General features: G+C 40.1%; 1 protein-coding gene across 7 annotated transcripts in view; it reads left to right on the top strand.

Annotated features, from left to right (window-relative positions):
* Nucleotides 1–6,305: 6,305 nt before the first annotated feature.
* lrp8 (low density lipoprotein receptor-related protein 8, apolipoprotein e receptor) overlaps nt 6,306–25,247 on the top strand; it is a 179,394-nt gene continuing 160,452 nt past the window's right edge. The window contains exons 1-2 of one of the 7 annotated variants that reach the window (XM_005949315.3): nt 6,306–6,798; nt 7,581–7,706. In XM_005949315.3, coding sequence (XP_005949377.1) covers nt 6,732–6,798; nt 7,581–7,706 — 193 coding nt within the window. In that variant the 5' untranslated portion in view covers nt 6,306–6,731. The remainder of the gene's footprint in view (nt 6,799–7,580; nt 7,707–25,247) is intronic. The other 6 variants (XM_042220660.1, XM_005949318.3, XM_005949319.3 and 3 more) reach the window with 6 other exon arrangements.

Here is a 25,247-nt window from a genome sequence, read left to right as displayed (position 1 = left end):
GATAAATTAAAGTGCAGGTCTTCCAAACAGCTTGACATCTTGCATTAAACATATCTGAGATGCAATGATATATTAAACATGTCAACAGTGACTGTAGTTGAAAGCCAAAACAAGCTTGGAGTAAGAATTTTATGTACTTGGCAAATACCAAGCTCTGAAACAAAGAACATCCTGGCAATTTTATTGAAAAACAGAGGTCATGCTGCCAGAAACATGAAGGCTTTTTGGCAGTGAGGTTCATTCAACCCCACTTGTGTTTTAACCACTATAAGCTGTTTGGAAAGAAGTGCCACCAATAGGTTTGACCCAGATGAAGTTACCTGCCAAATGATTTTATTTTTCTACAAAATTTGCACTATCCATTTATAAATCAACATCAGCTCTCAAGCAACAAAAGCAGGACAATTCTCCATCAAACAGCCGTGACACTGGTGTCTTCTCTCCTCTTTCCTGTGTCTACATATATCTGTTAACTCTTCAGCATTAGATAGAAATGCTGGTTTTTGGCAGCTCCAGGTGTAGCCTAGCTCAGTGGATGCCCTTATCCCCGTGGCTCAGTACCAACTTTTGTGGAAGAAAGAATAAGGTCAGATGTCAGGGGATGAAAGGGTTGTGAATCCAAAACACAACTCAAGACCTGCAAATCAAGAGGCTTTCTAGATCAAGTGATGTGAACATGGTGTTTATTCCAGTCCACAGTCTGTATAATAAGATGTCCTGTCACTACATTAATGTCAAACTAAATACAGCATCATGCTCATTTCTGACAATTATCGCTCCCAGTAGAATGGGATAAAGCATTGTATGCATCTGATAAGTCACTTTAGCGATAGTGTGTTGCTTATTAGCGAGAGCCACGTGTCAGTTGAGCCTTCATAACAGGACTTGTGACGGTTATGTCCATTTTTAAAGACAATCTATTTTTTCCTCACCTATATGAATTATTAAAAAAGGATTGATGGCAGGCTCCAGTTTTGAAAACAAAGTCAACGGGCCGATGTGAGCAGTGTGAGCAGGCACTACCCTCGGTTTCTGATCAGTGGGCTGAAGGCCATCCCACCTGCTACAAACTGAAAGGCTGCATCTTTGACTGGTTGCCATTCTATCGCAGGGCCAGCACAGAGAGATACACAACCATTCGTGCTTACATTCACACCTACGGCCAATTTAGAATCACCAACGAGCACGTCTTTGGACTGTGGGAGGAAGTGGGAGTGTCCTGGAGAGAGCCCGCAGAGGCACAGGGAGAACATCCAAACTTCACATATAAAGGACCCAAATGGCCAAATAACACAAATTGCACAGTGGCAGTAATTTACAAAAATACTGAATGCCTTTTTAAAATGGTCTCTTTTTTTTTAACTGTCTCTGGTGATGCACATCACTTTTAAACAGTGCTTTTCATTCCATTTTCAAATAGCATGGTTTAGAAATATAGATATTTAAATAGTAATAGTAATATTGACGTTGAGAAATTTGTAGAGGATAAAGGGAAAAACAGTGCTTTAAGTTTGATATCACTGAAAGAAGCTAGTTCTTGATTTCATTTTTTTAAATCCAAGAAAATACATAGAAACAGCATCATAAATATGGATTCAAAAATCAATAATACATATCCTCTAACAGAGCACATTAAAGCAAGCTTCCTAACCTTTTCTGCTATATTGTCTGATGATGAAATGACGTCAAAATCTCATCTCTCGCCTCTCCGCCTGCAGCAGGCACCTGGCCAGCTATCGACCAGACCTCACTTGTGGTTTTTGGGTCACAAGCTGTGACAGGAAAGCAGATGACTCTCCTGTCCCATATCCAGTACTGTGCCACACACACACACACACATGCAAGCACACACATTGATGCTCCGCGGGAAACACACAAGATTTGCTGACCACCGGATCTATTGGCTTCCTCCGACAGCACTATCTGTCTCGTGCCAGAGAGTGGGCGCAGTGTAGAAAAGAGAAAAAGGGAAGAAAGAAAGGACAGAAAATGAAAGAAGAACGGTGGGAACGAAAAACAGAGGAAGAGAAAGCGAGCATGGATAGAGTGAGCGCAGGCAAAGAGAGGCAGAGAGATGGGCAAAGAGACAAAGGAGGAAAGCAATCTTCTTAAAGGTCTGAAGGTCTGAGTCGGACTCACTCACCACCCTCTGGCAAAGATGAATGCACACGTTAGCTCCAGCTGTGTGTGCAGGGATGAAAGATGAACACGATTTCAGCATCGACCTCAAGGGGGGGTGAAGAAATCCGAAATTGTTAAATATAGTGTCGAAACATGACAGCATGATACTGCAGTGGAACTGCCCTGCTGCATGGTCTCACCTCAGACATTCAATAGCAGGCTGCTAGCATGCCCTCCGTATCGCACTCTCTCTTCATTAAGGTAGACCCTGCTGCTGCCCGATGAAATCAACGACCTTCTCCACTTCAGCGGGTGAATGTGACTCGACGCAAAGGAAAGGAATCTCATCACAATGTCTGAGAACCTCTTTCATTAATCAGCGTTTATCCCAGTTGAGCAGTTCAAAGAATTTAATTCATTTTTCTGAAAATGATGTCCAAGTTCCCACTGCACAGACATACCTGGAATCTCTGGGATCATTTTAAAGGCCTGCAGATGAAATAGCCAATACTCATCTTTAACTTTGTGTGGACTCTACTAACTTGAGAGAAAATATTATCTGCCTCTTTGAATGCTAAATCCTCTGTTGTTGGTTTTGAACGTGGGATTTTGGGGGGATTTTGTGAAGAAGGCTTTTGGCAGCTACATCTGAAAAATGGCACTAATGAGAGTGGAGAGAATAACTCAAAACAGTAAAGCTATGAAACCAGCGAAAAGCTTTTGTAGAGTTGAATGAAACTACAGAGCTGAGTAATAATAATCTGCAGGTGTTACAGTGGTGAGAACTTTCACAGCACAGCGGAGCGAATGCACTCATTTGATCAATTGTTCATATAAAGAAAAAAAAAATCAACTAGGCTGCAGACTGTATCGTCAAATGCCAAGAATTATTATTAGCTTGAGCTCACTGTTGGCAATGCACAAAAAATACGATTTTAACCGATTCCAATGAGATACTACTGGCAGAAAGAGTTTTTTATGTACTTTTAGCCAATCTCAAAGCCTCTCCATCTAATGCAGCTGATTTTTCTTCCTGCAGATTGCTGCTCACTTGCAATAATTCAGGAAGTTGGTTATTTTATGCATGTGACCTTTTAATTCGCTGATATTCACGTTCACCAGTACTGTGGGGCTATGCCACAGGTGCAGCAGACACGGTGTTATCCTCTGAGCTTCAAAATGGCATCACATGTACATGAAAAGTCAAACATGTGCAATAAACTCAGAGGATCTAAAACCAGATACGCACAGTTTAAAAACCCCCAATTTGTATACTATAAGAGTTTAAGTTTTCTTGAGTTTCTCTAGCTGTTCTGGTATGTCTCCTGTAGCAATAACATATGCATTTGCTTTTGTGGTGTACTCTTTCCCCCGAGGAACAACAAACACCGCTAGCAGTTAATGTGAAAGTGATGCCAAACATCCACCCCCCCCCTTTTAACCATTTTCTGCACCTGTGCTAGCTTTTTAATGTTTCATTCACACTCTTTTTTTTTATTGAATAATGTATAAGAGGCACGAGTTGTATTTTTTTCCTCCCCTTCTATTTATACAGTAGTTTTATTCATTATTCATGTGTTGATTCATGTGTTAAAGTCATTTCATGCACATGAGCCATGCTGAACTGCAGAAAATCAAAACTGAACTCTTGCTGCATAGAACAGCAGTGCAGACCCAGCTGTTCCCTTTCAATGCACACACTTTTCATTCAGTTCAAGATTTAAGGTCACTTTTCTGGCTTTAAGTATCTCTACTGATATGACTCTACATACCCCCAACTTTGTTTTATTCTTAAACTATTCACTATGATTCTTCCAGACAGCTAAAAATCCACCATCCTCATATTTCAACAAAACATAAGACATATATCGCTTACAATTTTTTAAATGAAAGCACGGCAGTTACTCAACTGTTTAACAAGCTTACTTTAGAAGATGAGGAACCAAAATAAACCTTGCTAAATGCACTAGAAAGCATTAAAAAACAGCTCCAGCTTGCGGCATTTGCCAGTGAATAAAACATGATTTGCCAGTGGTGTTCCCATTTATTAGCTAGCTTATATTGTTTCCCATAGCAACACAATGCATGAAAATTAGATGTATGTGGGAAAATTACACGAGGACTTCTAATGTTATCTTTTACATTTATCACTGGATTACAATGGCCATTTCGGATGCTGCTGACAAACTTTAAAAAGGACATTTACAGAGCAAAGACAACACGGCTTTATTTCACACCGTGTTGGAGAGAAGACTATATGAATACGTGGTGATTCCACTGAACATGCTTGCTTTCACATGAATTTTCATCTGGTGCTCACTCGAGTCCCGCCATGTGGTAGTACACTGAAAAGAAAAACTTGATGGAGAACAAAACAAATAGTGAGTGCTGCTCAGTGAACATTTCATTGTGACCAGTTTCTGGCTTGTAGGAGCAGAATATGATTTGAGCACACGGGAGTCCTTATTCCTGAAAAAGGTCTCAGTTTTTCCAGTTATTTAGCCAAAGGTCAGTTTTTCAAGACAACCTCATGACTGTTTGGGACAACAGTGTGATTTACATTACCAATATGCCTTCTCATTTAGCTGTCAGGTACTTATTATGTTGTCAGCATGTTGCTCTGCACTGTGTATTCAGGTTGAGCCAAATTCTAGGAATAACAACTGATCCCCTCAATTATAAATGATATAAAGAGGTGAGGCTCTGCACAAAGTGAACATTTGGGGGGATTTGGAGAGCCAAAAATGACCATGAGCAGCTATCAGCAACTGTGTGATTCAAGGTTGTCTTAAAAGAACAAGGCCGCCAACTGCTTATGTGTCCTTCAAGTGAAGTAGAAAGTAATAAATATAGTACTGTGCAAATGTTTTGAGTCACTCCTTTGTATTTTTGAAGAGGTTGCAACAGTTCTCTAAGCTTTCTGAAGGTCTTTCAACGTTTTTCTTTGGACATTATCTGCTTTTTCACTCATTTCTGGTCCAGTCCTTGTACCTGAGCATTTTCAGATGTATGTTTTTTTAAGACACTTTTTGTTTAAGCACTTTGTTACTAAGCGCCTGTTGCTAAAACATATACTTCCTTCCCCCCATTTTTGTTGGTGGCACCTATGAAAAATGCCAAGGATAACACAGTTTGACTGGTATAAAATAGTATTTTTGCACTTACAGAGTAAGTCCTAAAGAGCTATGCGACATGGTGTTTAGCATGTCCTTAAAACATCTGACGAAATAGGACTAGTGAAGAACAAAAGACAACGAGTCCGGCCTAAAAAATAATGTGACCTCGGATCTGAAACTGATGTGAAACTTTCTTTGAGATGGATCTAACATTTTGGACTTGAACACTTAGAGAATAAACATTCATTCAAACTATTTCGACTGTGTGATGTATTTTTTTTAGAACCTCAAACCCTGCGTAAATTGGCATAATGTTATAATCTCATAAACAGCAACTTCTGACAATAAGTGCTGAAAATAATTGACAGTAAGTATGTGTTAGAGCCCTGACTCGAGTCAGGAGATGAGGTTTGAGGTGAGTAGGAAGAGGATATCAGTAAATATGGAAAAGTTACGAGTATTTTCTAGCCACATACATTAAACGTGATTAGGCAGAATTTCAACGTCCATCTCAGCCAATGTATTGAAGATGGTGTGACAACAGAGCGGCTTTCACAAACTGGCGCCCGCTTCTGTTTAATGGATTAAATTCTAAGTTCATGAGAACACATCAAGTGACTGGAAGACATAATTACACACTAAACAGTGAATATTTATGAGCACAACATCATTTTTTTCTGTTGAACAACATAAATAAAATGCCTTTTTGTACCTTTAAGGACATTATCATTTTACAGGGATTTGTATAGTCACTGAGGAACGTTCTTTGTTTCCAGTTTTTGCGCAGCAGCCCTTAAACTCTTATATTCAGCCACCTTTGTATTTTCACCTGCTGATACACCAATGAAAAAACCGCTAGGTTAAGACCACAAAACTACCGGGTTAGGACTAGTGAAAAACTGCATTACAGTACACACCCACTTCCAGAAAAAGTGAACCACGTTTCAGAGAACCTGTCTGGGGTTTCCGTTGTTTCACGGAGGTGGGCAACTTCCTCTTGCTTGTTACATTTCCTTAATTTTGGCTAAATTTTTAAGCCTTTGACTAGCTTACCAGCTAACTCAAGATGAGGAAGTCAGAACTATTTATTTAGCAGTTTACTTTCGGTTTGCTACTAAAATGCTCAATAGGAAATAAAAGAAAAGTGACTGTGACTCAGCTCTTTCTGCAGATGTGTCTCCTCTGGCTAGCAGCCAATCACGTAGTTTTTTTTTTCCTACCTACTACTTTAACCGCAGGCACCATCACACGCTGAAACTATCCCGCCCATAAGCGTCACTGATTCAAATTGCAGCCGAGGCAGAGGGAGAGAAAGCAGCAAGCCGGGCTGAGCACACTCACACACTCCGAGCAGACAGGCTGGCAGAGCAGCACGGAGCGAGTCACTCGCTGGAGATTCTTCACACTGTCTTTTTTTTTTTTTTTTTTTTTGGGTGGGTGGGGAGGAAATTTTACTTACATGCGGACAACCGCGGAGCCCCCCAGGATCTAACGATGTGGACAGAGGTCGGAAAGCTCGTGCTATTACATCTGTTACTCCTGGACCTCCATTGCGCTAAAGGTAGGGGACTTGTTTCGAGGTATAGAGGGGTGAATTTGCATCGCAGCGCGGACACTGGCAACGCTTTCTCATGGGATCTGGGTTGCCTGTTTGAAAAACAAAACAAAACAAACGAGTTGTCTGTCAGTGCGATCGGCGTCTTCTTAAGTGCCGAGATAATGTGCTGTGTGCATCGTGCGTACATACTTATGTCCGCATTTGGACTGCTATTAACGGCGGTAGGAGGTGACAATGAATGAAATAAAGGGCAGCACATGCTCTCTAGCTGATGCTGGAAGATGGAAAAAGGCTGTCAGTGGTGATGTGGTCGCTGAGTGGAGATTGTAATGGTGTGCATTGGATGCATTCTTTGTAATTGGAGCTAACATTTTGAACAGATGAAATAGCCTGAAATTGGTCTGAATGTTTAAGTGCCAGCAGGAACTTCGGCAGCAACCTAAGTTAACCAAAGGTGGCATAGTGGTACATAAACAACAGCATGCCCATTACAGTCATGGTGGAAAAAGGGATAGTTGGCATTTAAAAAACACTTGAATTATTACTTGATTACAGCAGCAACATTATTAATTGGGGCAACTTTACCAATTTCCCACTTTCATTAGTCACAAATGAAAGTTTGTCAGTTAACCTCCCAAACTTGTTTGTAATTTGTTGCATTTTTGTTTCTCTGATTCACTCCTGTGAAATTCATAATGTGATCTCTAAATGAGAAATGAAAGTGACAGACAGTTTGTCTTTCTTTCTTTCTTTTTTTTTTTTAAAATATTTCCCTCAAAACACAGGAACTCACACGCAGTCAGAGTGTGAGACTGGGCAGTTTCAATGCAAGAGCGGAGCGTGCATCCCGATCGTGTGGAGATGTGATGGAGATGATGACTGCCCCGACAGCAGCGATGAGGAGAATTGTCGTAAGTAGCCCGTACAGAGTCTTTTGTGTTGGCTGACTAAACACAATAATTCCTTTGCTCGCTGCTTCCTGGAGTTTGAACCTGCCGTGACATATAGTTGCGTTCCTGCTTCCATAGGAGCAGGCACCTTTGGATGAACTCTGGATTTTCAGCGGCAGGCTTCAGTGTCTAAATACTGCAATCTGGAGTGCATGTCTTGTTTTTTTCCAGAACAAGACATGCACATGAATGGATAATGGTGGATGCTGTAGATAACCGATTAAATTCCAAATATAACTTTGGAATGAATGAAGTTATACTAAGAGTTGGCTCCTAATCATTTTGCTTGGGGCCCCTCTGGAATCTCCCATTCAGTTGTTCTACACAATAGAGCGCAGAAACTGTTGATCCTGGATCAAAGTCACATTGCCACAGGAATTTCTTTACTAAGCAAACCTCTGACATGAGCAGATTTTCTTTTTTTCAAAAGATGATTTCTTTTTTTTATTTTTCTCTGGCTATGTGGAGATAGTGTCAGTCTGGTTATCAGTTCTCAGCGTTTTAAAGTCTCATAATTCATCTAGCATGGTTTCACAGATGGAGTCCTATGTGAAAGGGAGCGATAGCATTTCAGGGTTATGTTACATGACATCTAAATGCTGAGTAATGCCGGCTCTTCTGAAGTACTCTGGCTCTTTGATGGGGCTAACCACTAATTTTCTGCTTTTCTGGCCTTCGGTTATTGTATTAGTGTTATGTTAGGGAAGGGGAATGGGGGTTGGTGGCTTATGCTTCTGAACTGGATCCTATCAGGAAATTGCACTGACAACCAACTTTACTAATCATCGCTTATGAATTTGTCATGGTACTAATTGCTCAAATGGTTCCATTAGCGGCCAATTGATTCTTCACTGATGGCAGGGACCAGCACACCGAGCGCATGACTCCGTCCTCTGGCACGCCGGTTGCTGCTGATTGTCTCGAGAGTTTCATGCAGGAATGCCGTGACATTTACAGGCGTGTGTCGCTGACTGCGGAGACTGATTGGGATTATTGGACATTTAGTGGGCAATACTCGACGGTAGCTAGATTGGATTTTAATGAGCTCCGCTTCAGTCTAACAGGTTGGGTTTACTTTTTAATTGAGTATGGGTTGGGTTTTGTTTTTGTTTTTGTTTTTTTAAAAAGCATTAGAATGGTACTTAAGCCACAAGGTGACAGAATGACCTTTCAACTGAGCTGCTCTGTCTGCACCAGAAATGTGCTCCTGTAAGCTTCAGATGTGGGTTTGATTTCCTCCTGGGCTCCCTGTCACTCTCTTGATCTGTTCTCCTGCTCAGACTCTACCTTTTATCTACTTTTTCAAGCCCCCCTCACTGTGCCTTATATACTCTTCATCCCTTGCTTGCGCTCTCCCTTCCTAACAGCTTTATGCTCTATTCTTTGAGAGCTTCAGCCCTCAGCTTGTGCTGGAAGTGATTTTTTTTTTTTTTTTTTTTTAAATAAAAAGCCACTCACTTCTCTCACTTCTGCACCCCACCCAAGTCTCTTGTGGCCACTTTGGCAGTGTGAATGCCCCATCCCACCCAAAAAAAAAGAAAAGAAAAAGGTTATGCCCGCCCAGCTTAACGCCCACAAAAAGCATCAGCTGACAGGTTGGAGATAAATCCAACAGTGTGACTCTGGCTGCCGGAGTGATGCTCGGTGGCTGGCAACGCACCAGCCCTTCGAACAGATGCCAGCACTGCCACTGCTGCCTCCCCACCCAGCATGAGCCCTATGGAGAGAGGGAGGTGGTGGTTGAAGGGGAGGAGGAGGGGCAGATATGATTGGGAGGAACAGGATGCTGTAGGGCAGCTATGATAAGGAAAATAGAAGCAAGTAATTTTGTAGAGTGGGGGGCAGCATGGAGAAGGTCTACAGCACAATTGTGGGAAGAATAAACCCAGCGAAGCCAAATAATAAACTTTTCTGTCACTTATGATGGTGGGATAGGCTAAACAGGGTACAGGCATCTTTTAACACACTTTTATTCACAAAGAACCCTTTTAGTGCTCTTTGGTAATTTAACATGATTTCTTTTATGGCAAATTAGCCAAAGAATACAAAAAAATGATACTGTGTAAAATTGTGTGGACATGGGACTAGTTATTCTCAGTTTCCCTGCATGAGATTTAAACAGTTTATTATGGAGAACTTATCCCAAACATCAATGTTTCCTCGAGCTTGGAGGGTTATTGGCTAAGTCGATTGTATAATTTGGTTTCTGAACAAATTGGAAGCAGGAATTACTTAAATTTCATGTGTGCAACACTGAAGGAGGACACTGCATGAAAACCTACATGCGAACATGCGTTTGTCACATAGAGTTTAGGCAGTAGTTTGTATGTAAATAAACCAGACATCATTCTTTTACACATGCCAAGGCCAGATATGACTGTCTGAGCATGTACTCCATTATCTGTATCCATCAGACGGTAGCCACATTATCCACACTCACCCATAGACGGGTGTCCCACAGCAGGGATTACCCCTATAGTATCCTCCTCCTAGCAGCTTATTAGAATAAGTCTTGGTAGATTGGGTTGTCTTTTGTGTCCGTCTCCCCGTTCCTTCATTCGCTCTTTTCCTTCCTCCTCCTGCTCCTCTCCTCCCCTCTCCTCTCCTTCATTCTCAACATGCCTCTTGGTAGATTCTGCTCTTGTTGCCCTGGGAGACGGGTAAAGTGGTGATGGAGGTGGTGGTGGTAGTTGGATTTTGTGCACGCGCTTTCTTTGTAGGGAACAGAACACTGCTGCACATGTGTGTGCATCAACTCTGCATCTCTGCTTGGCTCTGTGTGACCTATATTTCAGCTGTGGAACATACAGAAAAAAGCCCTTATCGTTTTAACAGCGGATTTAAGTGGATTTAATCACGTCTAATCCCAAGTGCTACTGTACAATCATTCCACATCAGGACTCTGTGTTAGATTTCAATTGTTCTTCCTCTTTTGCATTACTGTAGATTCCTCTCTTCCAAACTGTCTTCATCACGTGGCACTGTGATGGTCTGTCAGTTACTTTGAAGTTAAGCAATTGTGCCTAATATTAAAAGTTCACAGGTTTAAGGATTGACGATATTAATATTAGTACGTTTCTAATCAGCCACAAAATCAAGATTAGAACTTCTGAGAGTTACTTGTATGTGGATGGTACTATGAGATGCAGCACTGCAACAGGTTCGTACTACAGAGGTCGCTCAACTGGGGTGGCTGCAGCTCAGGAAGTAGAGCAGGTCATTTACTAAGGTTGTAAGTTTGGTTATTTGATTTGATTAGCCTATGTGCCAAACTATCCTTGGGCAAGATACTGAACCCCAAGTTCCTCTCCAATACCATCAGAGCATAAATGTGTGTGAATGTTAGGTAGGAAGCTCTGGGGTAGAAAAAAGTGCTTTTGTTATTGGGGGAATGTTGTATAAATAGCTTTGAGTGCTCAACTAAAGTAGAAAAGATGTGCTTTGACAGACATTAGAACAGGTTTTGGGTTTTAGTCCCAGTAAACTGTGTAGGAGATCAACCTCACTAACTTCTGATGCACACAAAGTCATTTTGTTCAGGAAGCAGGCCCAAAATATGACAGAAGCCACTCACATCAGAAAAGAAACCCCTAGTAGGCGTCCAATAGGGAAACAGTCCAAGCATTTAAAAACCCTCCTTTGCCTGGTTTTTCTAGAGTGGAAGTCACCCCCTCAGTCATTATTTTGGTATATCCACAGATATTCATTGTGCCATTTATAAATGTTATCTCCCCAACACTTCTTGCACTAATGGATCCCTGTATCATCACACTCACGCTGCTTCTGTACTTCACTTTTGGGACTTTGCATTCATGCATTTGGATTCATAGTTTAAAGCTTGTGGCTAACCTGCTTAAACCCATGTGAACCCAAAAAATATTTATTTGACTAAAGGATGTGGTTTCATGTTCTTAGTAAGTTCAGAGTTTCAGTGACTATTCATTGGAGGAAATGTCTGCTGATCAACTAAAAAAACAGCAAGTTTTGAGAAGTGATACAGGTGTGACTTATTCAACATCAAGCGATATGCAGGGGCGTACTCACTGCTGATCTGAAAGCATTTTCTGCAGCCTTTACTAATGATTCACACGCTGCTGGAACACGTTCAGCCAGAGGATAGGCACTGATTCAAAATCGTAAACCACCAATGAACTCAGAGGACCTAATGTTTCAGAACATTTACAAGCAGGGGCTGGAAGACAGAAGACATAAGGATGGAGGTAAAAAAAATGAGCAATCAGTGTGTGTGTGCGTGTGTGCGTGTGTGTGTGCGCGCTCGTGTGTCACAGCAAGACAATGAGTTTGAGCAGGTCAGAGAAGGGGAGCGTCTCCTCTGTGGTCTCAAAACAGCTTCCCATAGCGGAGACATCACAACACATTTCACGCTGCTTCTGTGGGTGTGTGTGGAATCAGCCTCTCTCTGTCTCACACACACAAACAGGCACACACACTCAGACACACATGACACTGTAATAAGAGACTGCAGAGAAACGCTTCAGGCATAAAAGGCATTGTACTGATAGGCTCACCAAAACACATTTGGTCACCTGCTGACCCAAACACACACATGAACGCACACACATGGCTTTCTCTCACAGCTGGGGTCAGACTTTTAATGGGAATATGAGTTTGCAGGCACCAGTAGCTTAATACATTACACACACACAGAGACACACACACAGACTCTGCACTTGTCTAGGTTAAAACAGCAGAAATCCACCGATCTGATATCAGGGTTAACACCACCACTGAACGTGTTTCTAGTCCAGCTTCTTAGCAGGTCAACCACACACTACCACACATGGGGTGTGAGTGACACGTCACGTCATCATTTAGTTTCCTGTGCTGGCACCGAGGACCTATAGCTGTGTGTGCATACGATTATGGAGTGTTGCACTAATCTTTAGAAAAGGAACCCCACTGCTGTGCGGTGTGACTATTGAGGCCCTGTGGAGCTCTCTAATTTTGTGTTTGTGAAACGGATAAGTATTGCATACTGTAGAAAAAGCTTGTCAGTAAAAAGATAAGGCTGTCCTTCAGAAACTGTTTATTTTTTGCTTTTATTGCAATTTGAGTCTCATGTATTTTTATTTTATTATAAAGTTGCACATTACTCCCTTTGTATTCTGCACTCAGACACCATGTATATGACTGTAATTTTTAACTGCCACTACAGACTGTTGGATGTCAGCTGCAGATTAATGTCTTCAAATTCTATCAGTCTTGAAGCTAAACAGTGAGAATCTGTGAAGCTGCATTTCACAGTGATGGCAGTTCTGTGTAGCAGTTTTCAGAAGAAATGTATGAAATGTATTGATTGCCAGTATTTGTATCAATGAAAAAGGTAATTTATTCAGATCTAAAGTAAAGCAGTGTCATTATCCACTATTGATATGAAAAACTGCCCCTATCTTGCTTTTTTTTTTTTTTTTTTAACACATTAAAGGTTAAGAATTCTGCCTGGCTAATCCTAATACAAAAAAATTTCTGTTAAGATTATAAATATGAAACTTAATCAGATGGACATTTTCTCCCATGCAGCTTTGCTCACCTGACAGATGACAACTCCCAGAATTTGCCAGGGCGCCACCTTTGTCAGAGCCTGTATCATGTTCTACACAATAACAGTACCTGGTGTGTTGAATAGGTGTTGGGTGCAGTGGTGCAAAACAGCAGCAGGGTAATTTTAGCTGGGGTCAGTGCTGGCCTGAGGCGCTAACTCTGCCTTCTCTTTCTTTCGCTCTGCCTGTGTGTCCATCTGTTGGTCCGCTCTTTCTTGCTCATTTTTGGACATTTTTTACACCTCGCTGCCTCCATCGTTTCCTGCACGTTAGGCCTCTGAGTGTATGAAATAATGACTTTGTATTGACATGAAGGAGTGTGAAATGTAGCCTACAAACACGCTTAAAAGAAGTGTGCGTGTTTGTGTGTGTGTGTGTGTGTGATAAATTGAGACTTTACTGTCTGTCTGCAGTACTTACAGTCCTATTAGTGTTGTTATTATTAGTGTGAGACTACACCTTCATCGTTAGCTTTAGGAACTGATACCAGTCACACATGGCTGATCCCTGTGCTTAGTATAAGGTATTTACATATTTTGGAAATCCAAAATTGGTTCCTGCTCCTCTGCAAAGTGACTCTCTTGCAGTAGTTTGTGAGTTCTGGTGGTATCATTACACTTATTTCATTGTGTTTACACTCTCCCTCTCCCTTGTGTCTGTTTTGTCAGAATTAGCTTGTGCCATTTCCGAAAGATTACCTGTTTTTGTTTGCCCGCTCGGCTGCAAAGTCACATATTGTTCAAAGTCAAACCCCGATAACACTACAATCCTAATTCCCCACCGCTTGTGCGTGTGCGTGCTTATATTTAGCTATGCATTGACTGTGTTGTAGTTATTATGCTCCCCCCCCCCCAACCTAGCCATGTCTGACAGGATATCATGACATTAATCCCCAACTCAGATTAAGCGAATATCTTCATGTGCTTCCAGTTTATTATTTACATTTGCTGTAATCCTGTTTTTCACTGTGTGCTCTCTTGCCTTGTATATGCAGTCAGGATAAGGCATATGCAATGACAACTAAGAATGCTGATGAATAAAACATGGCCGCTAATACCAGTCTGCTCAGCTGACACCAAGATAGGGCACTTAAGTGCAGCATGTCAAAAGTTTTCATCATAAGTTTTTACACAGAGTTTAAGTAGTGGGGGGAAGAACTCTAACAATGCTCCTACTTTAATTTCTGACTTATGCTTCACGAGTACTTGTCAATGCTCTGTTGTTTAGCCCGTTCATGCTGTTGGCAAAAGGATGGTAAATGTTGTTTATATGCTAAAAATTAGCCTTTTTAGCTTATGCATATTTAATATTTCATGTGTAACTCCATCTATGTGGACATAAGCAAGATGTTATCATGAAATTCAAATGATAGAATGCTTTTACAAGATGTAATTGATTCATAAATGCTAAAATTTGGTTGCTAGGCAAAATAATGACATTGTAATATCTGATATAGATTAAAAACCCTTGGGGGCCTATGTTATACCTGTGCACAAAGTTTGGTCACCATACTCTTAATCGTCTAGGAAGAGTTGAGTGGACAAAGAGGTAAACGCACAGACAGACGATATTTCGTGTTTGGATTTTGCTCCATTGTGATGTGTGTGTGGGTTTTTTTTTTTTTTTTAATTTATTTATTTTTTCTTTAAAACATTGTGTCACCGCAGCACAGATGGAAGAACACTCATAAAGGCAGAAACAATAGGTCTATTTCTAATTTATTTATTTTTTCTTCTTTCTTTTTGTTCCATCTTTTTCTGCGACTCAAGTGTCTGTTGTGTTTGATCGTTGAAACAGAAAGTTTAGTTTGATTAAAGTAGTAACTGTTGGTGACTTCGGTTTGATGAGTAAACCTGTGTATTTTTGCATAGTGTTGAAATGTAGGTTTTTGTTGTTTGTTTTTTGTTTTTTTGTCATCTGAGAAACTCGAGTTTCTGGCCTAGCACCTGCTGTAAGAAAGCAGATGGGTAAAGCCTTTGAAGATGTCGGGGGTAAAAAAAGGCAAAACTCTCAGAAAGCCTCTGGTAAACCAACTTTACATCTCAGCATCATTAGCAAGAGGAAAACACCAACTGATACAGACGCTAAAATTCTTGAATAGTTGCATAAAGAAGTGTAAAAATGTTAGCTACTGTTTCCATGACACAAATTAAATTTTTATCCATGAAGTAGCTTGTGTTCCATCTAAATACCAAATCTACTGTATATGTATGTTTCATCCAGGATGTAATTCCTCCTGTTTCAAGGTTCTAAGTCTTTTGGATGGCAAAATAATTGCCATGAACATTGTGGATAATTGATCAGTTGTTTGAATTATTCGCAATGAATGGAAAAAAACTATTAATCAGCTGGTTGGTGCTTGGTTTTCTACTTGTGCTTTTTGGGGGTTTCTCTTCTTTCTTTCTTTCTTTCTTTGTCATATTCCCTCCATCTGTTTTGAATGAAGCTGTTCATGTAGATTACACACAAACTCATACACACAATGTATCTTCTTCACACATACACCTCGCCAGCTCTTAAGCCTGTGAAACGGGTCTTTTACCTTGAGGGGATTTTGCTTGTCATGTGTCGCAGAATGATGGGGGTGAGGTGGTGGAGGGATAAGGCACTCTTTGATGATATACCCACTGCACAGTAATGCTGGTTATCAGGAGAAATTCTGTTGCAAAGCATAATCTTACATGCACGCAGAGGCTATGTCTTGGGGATACACACATTACTAATGTTTTACCTGCAGGATACTTCATTATCGCCTAGCACTCACACTGTGTCAACATAAAGAGAGCGAGGGGAGATTAAAGGGTGAGGAAATGGGGAGGGAATCAACAGCAAGCACTGTTTTTTTCTCTATTGATTAAGGAGAAAAAATTATTTATTTTTTTAATTAAAGCACTTTTCTGATCTTCCGCTCAAAATCAGATTAAAAAGTACTTCCTATCAGAGTTACAATGTGGGGATTATTAGAAGTGTGTTTGAAGTAAAACATAAAAAGCGAATGCGCTGTAGTTGCTAGAGCGACATCAGAATACTCATGGGATGTATTGACATGCGGACTGTCCTTGGCTTTTTGGATTGTTCGCTGCTTTGCAAAGATTGTGACTTGTTGTTAAAAGATGCTGTTTTCAATGGAGGAGCCAAATCTTAAAGCAGATTGTAGTTTGGATCAGGTTTCCCTTTTTATTTGATTTCTTTCCCGCCATCAATGAAGTGTTTTAAGCAGTGACAGTTCTTTATCTTGCTTCTTTTGCCGTGTCCCCTCCACCCCCACGTCCTATTGTGCATCATTGAAAATAATTCCTGAATGTTTGGAAGCAGGGTGATGCCTTCTGAATGGGCCCTGAGAGGCCCTCTGTCTCTCACACACACATTTTCACCCAAACTGTCCAATGCATTTAGTCCCAGGAACGTTGTTCAGGGTACTCAAAGGTTCCTTTTAGATGTTTGTCTGTGTTTAAACTGCAGAATGTATGCTAATGTAAATTTGTACATTTATGTATGTAGGGGGAAAACATTTTTCTTTATTAGAACTTTTTGGATAGTTCAGTGGAACTTCATTTACATCCTGGTTCCTGTTAGAATGATATTACCTGAAGTGCTTTAATACTGTGCCTTTATAATAATCCTCATATTAATCAAAATGCCATATAATCATATAGTGTAGTATTAAGTGGACACAGCCCTGAATAATAAAGGCCTTATAATAGGTGTCCTTCAGTTGTAGACACTCCCCCACATTTGCCTGCAGAACAGTAGATAACAGGGAACCATCTTCTAGTGGAAACTTACTGAATTGCTGTTGTTTAGACTAGAATAGGGTAGAGCTGGGCGATATAACGATATGTATCGCGATATAACTTTTACTCGATAGAGAAATTAAGCTATCGCGATAGACCTCGCCGCTCTTGTCCTCTTAAAAAAAAAAAAAAAAAAAAAAGCCAATCCAAATTAAGTAGCGCAGAGCCGAACCAATCACAGCCGCAGCGTCACGTCGCGTGACTTGTTACGTACAGCACAAGTGCCAAGCCGCACGTGTGTTTGTTTGGGAAGCAGCCAGCGGGTAATGGAGCCAGCGCGTAATGGAGGAAATGAGTGTGCCGACTAGAAAAATCAACCGAGCGTGACCGAAGAGAAAACAGATGATCGGTTCCAACGCCGGAGAGATTGTCGAACGGAAGAGCCAAAGAAGTTCCGTAGTGTGAAGGTATTTCGGCTATTTCAAGTCTGACAAAAAACAGAGTAGCGTGCACTGTAAATTGTGCCGAAAGCAAGTCTGGAAATACAATAAACTGGTGCATGCGTCACACTGTGCGCCACGTTATTGTTTCGGTGAAATGAATTTCTACAATACTGTTACTGTTAATTCTACTCTCTGCAGTGTTTAAATGCTTACATATACACACAGTTACTGTCCGTCCACACATACGGCTCGGTTCTGCTTCTATGCCCCAGCTTTGTTTACTTTTTCCCACCGAGGCTTCTAGACTTCTGATTGGCCAACATTTCTGCACGGTTAGGAATCTAGCGCCACCTGCTGCTTTGGCATGTTCATAGCAGCGTTTTCCTTCATTTCTGCCTTTATGTGTGGACGGGATTATTTTTTAAAACGAAAACGGAAAATCTCCGTTTTCAAAAATACCGGCGTGTGGACTGCCTGCTCTGACTGGAAGCGCTAATTCGTCATTCGGCTTTTGTCAGACTAAAGTAACTGTTAAAACTGTTTGAAAAGCTAAGCTATACAACAAGGAGAGATTGAGAATTTCCTTTTAGTTCTCAGTTTATTTGATATTGACAAAAGTTAGTCAGTTTTGTCTGTTCTTCTGTAAAACAAACTAAGATTTATTTTTAGAATTAATATTTTGTTTCTAAGTGGAATTGACAATTTAGTCTGTTTCGTTTGTTCTATTTTGAAACTTAAACGCTTTAGCGCTTGTTTGCATTTGCCTTTATTTATCTGAAAAAGTCTCATGTTCCTTAAGTACATCTACCCTGTTGAACTTATTATGGGAAATAAATATTTAAATAAAAACAAGCTGCTGATTATTTCACATTTTACTTGTGAGCAACGGCACATTTAAATCTTACAAATATAGTTATTTGGCTTATATCGTGATAGATATCGTTATCGCCTGAAATGAAAAAAACATATCGTGTTATGAAAAAATCTCATATCGCCCAGCTCTAGAATAGGGTGCCCGTCACCATTTTGAGATCCGTGGCAACGTTTCATGCAGGACACATCTCCCTTCCAGAAGTAATTGTGTAAGAGAATAAAGTGTGAAATGGTCTTTCATTGGATGTGAAGTGTTGATATGTAACATTCCTCCATATGTTCAGAGATTCTGGGAAAAGCAAGACTGTTACTCTGTCCACTTCCTATTGGACAGAGTAACAGTGGATGTGTTATTGTCGTCTGCCTGCCTAGCGGCATGGAGAACCAACCTTCTGAATACGTGGATTTTCAAATTGATACCATTGGTGCATCTACTAAAAATCTCAGATGAGTTTAAATCTCGTAATCTTGACCTCAAAGTCAAGGTCAGAAGTCAAGTTTTTTGAAAATGTTGAAAACACACTAAATTGAAAGATGTCCCCTAAGATTTAGAAATTTAAGCCATAAGTGTATGGCTTAAAAAGAGATTGAGGAAAAACATAATAAAACAAGTTGTTCGACTAACTTGGCGTTACCGACAGGAGGGTTGCAGAGTGCCCTGCAGCGGACAAGCTATATAATGTTGAGAATGGTCAAGTTTACCATCACGTTATGTTATTATGTTAGCATAACCGTGTTGACATGGTTGAAGGGTGTTTCTCCTGTATCTTATTTACTTTATCAACTGTTATAAATGCTAAAACTGATAAGATTGCAAATAGCTAATATTGGTCAGGCTCTCTAGGCTCCATACTAACCATATAAATCACTAAAAACAGTGTGCATTGAGAACTGTGTGTGGTTTAGAGTGGACCGTATGGTGCCTGCAGCATCTGCAGTGTTATTTTATATATCTGCTTTTCCAAACAGATCTTTTTGTTCCCTTTAGCTTTTCGAAATCAGTGTCTACATTTACATAAGCATGTGTTTATGTATATTTTCCAGGATGGGATACAAAATGAGTCCAGAAGCCTTTTTGCTTGTCAGCTCTTGTTGTTGTTGTTGTTGTTGTTGTTGTTGTTGTTGACAATTTTTGTTTGGTTTGGACAGGTCTCTGAGGTTTAGCATAATTAAACGAAGCAGAAACATGATCAGCCAAAACATTTTTCAGGGATTTGTGGGAGGAAAACTGAAATTCCAGTTACTCACATACACCTACCCATCGAATTAACAGATGAAAATAGCCATAGTAGCATGACAGACCTGCATGTAGCGTATGCAAAAATCTGATCTCTACCTGTAGTCTCTCTGGTGTACACACTCATGTGCACACACAGTTTTGCATGAAGAGACTGAATACCATGAACTGCTGCTTTGCACAAGAGCGATTTTGCCTTTGTTTGGTTTCAGATTTTTAAATGTTGCTTGATGCCATCTATGTGGCCCCGGCTTGCTAATGTTGTGCTTTCGCTTGGAATATTGAATCTTACCTGACCCGTGGGTTTTAATTCTTTTGATGTGAGACATTTCTTTTTATGTTGTTGCATCACTTCAGAAAACCATTTACTTCGGGGAGTTTAAACGCCATTACCGATGAGCAGTTCACATTTATCTGCAAGCTTCTTCTCTGCTGTGTTCTGTCATTGCCTATGCCCTCCACTTCGTCACGTTATATGTGGCATCACAATTTCAACACTTCCATCTCGTCTTCCTATTGCTGCCTGTATTCAGAACTTTTTCCCCCCCTCATTTTCTGTGAGGCTTATCCAACACCCCACAGCTTCTAGGCCCTTAATGCTGAATCCATACATCTGTTTTTACTGTATTTTCTCAAATAATAGAACTGTGGGAACACACAATACTTTTAGATGAGTTGGAACGTAAAGATTATGCGGTAGTATGATTAGCTGTTCTCGGAGAGGATTAATAGTGAAGCCCTGGCCGTCACACCATAAATGCCGAGTCTGTTTAGCAAGAAATGCTTGGGGAGGAGGGGGGGGGGACTCCCCAACTGCCATGGCCCATCTGCAAGTTTTCATGCCTTGTTGCCCATGAATTTACACTTTGCAGTGCCTGCTGCGTTTAGGTGCAACCACCACTAAATCCCACAGCCATATTTAAGAAGCCAACATTTAATCCCCACAAGTAAACATCCAAAAGAAGTCTTCCAAGCTAAATTCCCAGTTCCTTCTTAAAGTAAAAGGCCAGGGGAAGATTGGAGGCTGGAAGTACGAAGTGTTCAAAGTACTTTTCAGCAGACTTAGAAAGAAAAACCTGACACTCCGATTCCCAAAGCCAAAAAATAAAGCATTTTGAGCATGGAAACCTTACTTACTTTTTATTGTTATAGTTTTAATGTTTCGGGGGGGTTGTTTTTGTTTTTATATTTGCCTTCCCAGCTTTGGAAACTGTTCCAGACAATAAATTATTAAAACTCAGAGTAAAATTTAATTAAAAAACAAACAAAGCAAAATATAAAGCCTTTATACAAGTCTGAGTTGCAAACCTAAATTTCCAGAACAAATGTGTATATTGGAAATATATCTTCTGGAAATATTGTCATCACATAACAACACATGTGCAAAGCAGACCTTCTATAAACACACACACACACACACACACACACACACACACACACACACACACACACACACACACACACACACACACCACTGCACCTATCTCACTCAGCATGGAGTGACCCAGTTGTGACAGACCACAGGCAGTAGTTAAACATAATTGGCCCGCAGTGTTGTTACAGTGATGTTTTTTTTCCTCCATGTAATGGTTTTATTCCACCTCTTTAGGCCCAGACAAGACCACTTGGTCCCGTTTCTTGTGTGTTGATGTGTTCATAAGTGATCATAGAGGTTAATTAAACCCTGACACTCTTTGGATGAAACACCTTTTGGTGTGTACCTGTACTTTGTAGTTTGAATTTAACCTTCATTGCACTATTGAATGATGGACACTGCTGGTTGGCCAGCAGTTATATGTGTAGAGTATGTAGTATTATTAACATAATCCTAGACTGTTAACTGTTTTGTTGGTAAAGGCTGTATAGTTGATGAGCATTCAAAGCTGGGCACTTGTTTGTTACTACTGAGGCTTCTTGGACATCTGTTTCTCTCACCTGGAAGATCCTGCGATAAATGGAAGTAACAAATTATTGCGTCAACATCCATATTCTGCTGTGGTAAGTTAAATGAAATTAATGCCCCTTTTTGAAGTTGTTGAAAAGCAATTTTTTTTTTTTCTTCAGCCTCTCCTTACTTTCTATTGAGCATCACTCCTGTCTTTGGACTTAACTGTGCGGGAGTTCAAATCTCATGGTAATCGCTGAATAATCAGCCATATATTGCTATTTCCCTTTCAGTTGTGCGAGTCATGGAGTGATATAAAGAGACAGTCTCAAGTTGCCGTCTATAATTAAGACTGCTTCACAGCTTCCCTGATTAATTCTATTCATTCCTGTCCTCTGCTTAAAGTCTGCAATATTGAAATGTCTTAATGAAATATTAAAATTGGCCAGACATCATTTACTTCAACGTGCATTTATTAGACGCCACGGTTTTTTGGCTTTTTAAGAGACATTGGGCCTCATTCACTAATTAAGTGCATTCAAACTTTTCTTACTTCTTAATAATTTGTTGATGTGGCACATTTGTTGTGTTTGTTAGTCAAACAGGCACGAAGCGCTATTTGCTATTGGAATTGCACAGTGCCACCATTTCTCCACATAGCTAATATTGTTATTAGACAAACATCCATAAGTGGGATGTTCACAAGTAATGAGGCTGAAAGTGGTAAAAGATGTGCACTTTCTTAGACAGCTGGCTCTTTGTTCTTGCATTGACGCGGTTCTACATTTGTTTACAAATTTCAGATCACAGATTCATTCAGAAAGCGTTGCGAGGAGGGGTTCAAGCAAGGATTTGTTTGCAAAGTACATTTCTTGCGTGAGTGTATTTGTGCATGTGAGCGTGTCTGTTTTCTAAACTTCAAAGAGCAACGCCATGCTTTCAGCTCAACACGCTCGAGATGGTTCGATCAATTTCTAATCGAACCGTTCACACCTTGCACCTGATAAAGAGTCCAGAGGGGAAACGGACAGCTTGCACGCACATTATTTTCTATACATTGAAGAAGTGTTTAAAAGAAGTATAATAGTAGGACACATCAATATGTTTGTAGATCATTGATGGTCTTACTAGTGTATATGTGCAATCAAACAAAGAGCATTTTTATGGTTTCATTTCAGCTCAAGTGCAACACTGCATTTATCATCAAATACGTTATGATTTCAGATGCCTACTTAGTGTTGCTTTTTTGAAAACAAAATACAATCTTTAAAATGAAAGATAAAATACTAACAGTAAGCAGAAAAGCCAGTGAGCTATAGTAGGGCTGCTCGATTATGGCAAAAATGATAATCACGATTATTTTCACTGAAATTGAGATCTCGATTATTTGACGATATTTATTTAACCCTTTAGGACCTACTATAGAACCAAGTCTGCCAGAGCTTATATTAATTTTTTTACATGTTGTAGTGCGATTTGTGGGAACATTTCAAGTTGCTATTCATCAATACAACTGTTATAGCCCATATTTTAATAATATGTATGCATTAAGTCCATAGTAACTACATTAATTGCAAAAAAAAGTGCAATAAACTACAAAAAAATTGAAAATCGTTTTTGTTTTGTTTTTTTTACATATATTTCTACTTGGAGAAATTTAAGAGGTTTATCCCTCAAAAGTTTAATTACAAAAAAGTTGCAAAAAATAGTTTACAACAACAGGAAATTTAGTTTGAGTGTCTTCAAAGTTTTATTTTGGAGATACAGCAATTTTTATATACTGCAGGAAAAACAAAAAAACAATCCTATGATGCAAATTTGCAAAGAAAACAGCAGGTGCATCAAAATAAAATATTTCCAACAGTGCAATTCGAGTTCTAAGCATCCCAGAAACTATTCAAAAAAGTCAAACATGACTTATAAAAGCACCAGTATAGGCTTTTAAGACCTACAAGTAAAAAACTACATTTTCCGCAAAAATGACGTCACTTCCGGTTTTGGGCAGGAAATGGCGGGCATGCGAACTATCTGTTTCAATGTGCGAAGTGTTACGAACAGCTGATCGGATTGGCAAAGCCTGTTTGTGGAATATTATGTTTTTGTTCCTGCAAGCGCTTTTTATGCAATTTTTGCAAAGCTATATGTGGAAGGAAACAGTGACCGAGGACAAGCTGATGGCATAAGATGTAAGTACAACTCCTCTGGTTTCATATGCAAAAAAAAATTATTGCGCTAGCTTACGTGGTTCAGGTTCTACAGGGATTTAAAAATAGTTACACAAAACGGAGCTTGCTGCCCTGACCGGCTTAACAATAACAATGTATTGAATAATGACTTTAAAAAATAATATAAAATAGTGTGCAAATACTGATAACAGTGCAAATGTTTGCAATATAAGAAATAAATGAAAAATGTAAACATCTATGTTTAGTGAACTTTGCAGTGTTGCTCTGTGGTGCAGCTACGACACTGTAGCAAAGTTTACACACTTGTCTACTTGATCCACGTCTGACTCCGCGAACCCATAATGTTTCCACACCACTGAAGTTTTTTTTTACCTCTCTTTTCAACCAACGGCAGTCACTCTCCTCTCCAAATAACTTCTGCTTAGCTTTCCGAGCTTCCCTCGGGTCCTCTTAATTGTTGTGACGACGTGTTCGAAATGCAGAGAGGTGCGCTCGATTTGCCACACGGAGCAGCGCGAGAGTAAAGCACGAGGGAGGGGCTAATAATTGGCTCAGTCATTTTTAATGATCGTTGAAAGCCCAGATCGTAATCGTGATTAAAATTCGATTAATTGAGCAGCCCTAAGCTATAGTGGTGCCCAGGGCGTTCATATTTTGGTTGAAAATATACTTAAATGATCGATTCATAATCAAAATCATTGTCAGAGTATTCTGTAAAGTTATGTTGTGTATGTGTGTTTTTATATGTGAGCAATTTGTCATCATTTAGCAGAGGAAAAACTAGAAGTTGCCCAAAATATTTGGCATAGTTGGATGTGTCATACAAAAAAATGATCTTAGGTCAGTAACCAAAATTGCAACATGCATTTATCAGTAATTTGACTGAATCAGATGTGGGCTGTTGTAGTCACTATGGTACATCTACAGCTAGAAGTTTAAATAATGGGTGAGATCTAAAATATGTCAGTGCTGAAAGCAGTGGTCACAAATCCACTGTGTGTGTGTGTGTGTGTGTGTGTGTGTGTGTGTGTGTGTGAGTGTGTGTGATGTGTGTGGTGTGGTGTGTGTTTAAGTGTGTGTGTGTGTGTGTGTGTGTGTGTGTGTGTGTGTGTGTGTGTGTGTGTGTGTGTGCGCGCGCGCGCGCGCGCAAGGTGTGTGTTTTATAATGAAAGTTTAACTCTGTGTGGTTGACCTTAATTTATCATATTAGTACCATGTCTCTAGAGTCTATGGAGATGTGTTTAAAGTTAGCAACTCGCGGCTAATTGATTTCAGTGAATGGCATGTTTATACTTCAGTTAGTGAATTACACCAAAAGGCAAATGTATGCATGTTTTTGTCTGTGTGTGTGTGTGTGTGTGTGTGTGTGTGTGTGTGTGTGTGTGTGTGAGAGAGAGAGAGAGAGCAGCAATCTGTAAAGTCTGTTTTTTAATGAGATCAATGCTTTCCTTCCCACATCCCCAGATGGTCAGAGTGCTAGAAGGTGTGTGTACGTATGTGCGTGTCAGAGTGTGTGGGTGAAAAGGGAAGGGGCTGCAGGGACCTTGGGCAGATAAATCTTTAATCATGTGCTTGCTCTCATG

This window comes from Haplochromis burtoni, unplaced genomic scaffold, assembly GCF_018398535.1.
Source record: "Haplochromis burtoni strain Fernald_Lab_line unplaced genomic scaffold, NCSU_Asbu1 Contig_53, whole genome shotgun sequence".
In the NCBI taxonomy this organism is placed as follows: domain Eukaryota; kingdom Metazoa; phylum Chordata; class Actinopteri; order Cichliformes; family Cichlidae; genus Haplochromis; species Haplochromis burtoni.
This window is presented reverse-complemented; position numbering and strand designations above follow the sequence as displayed.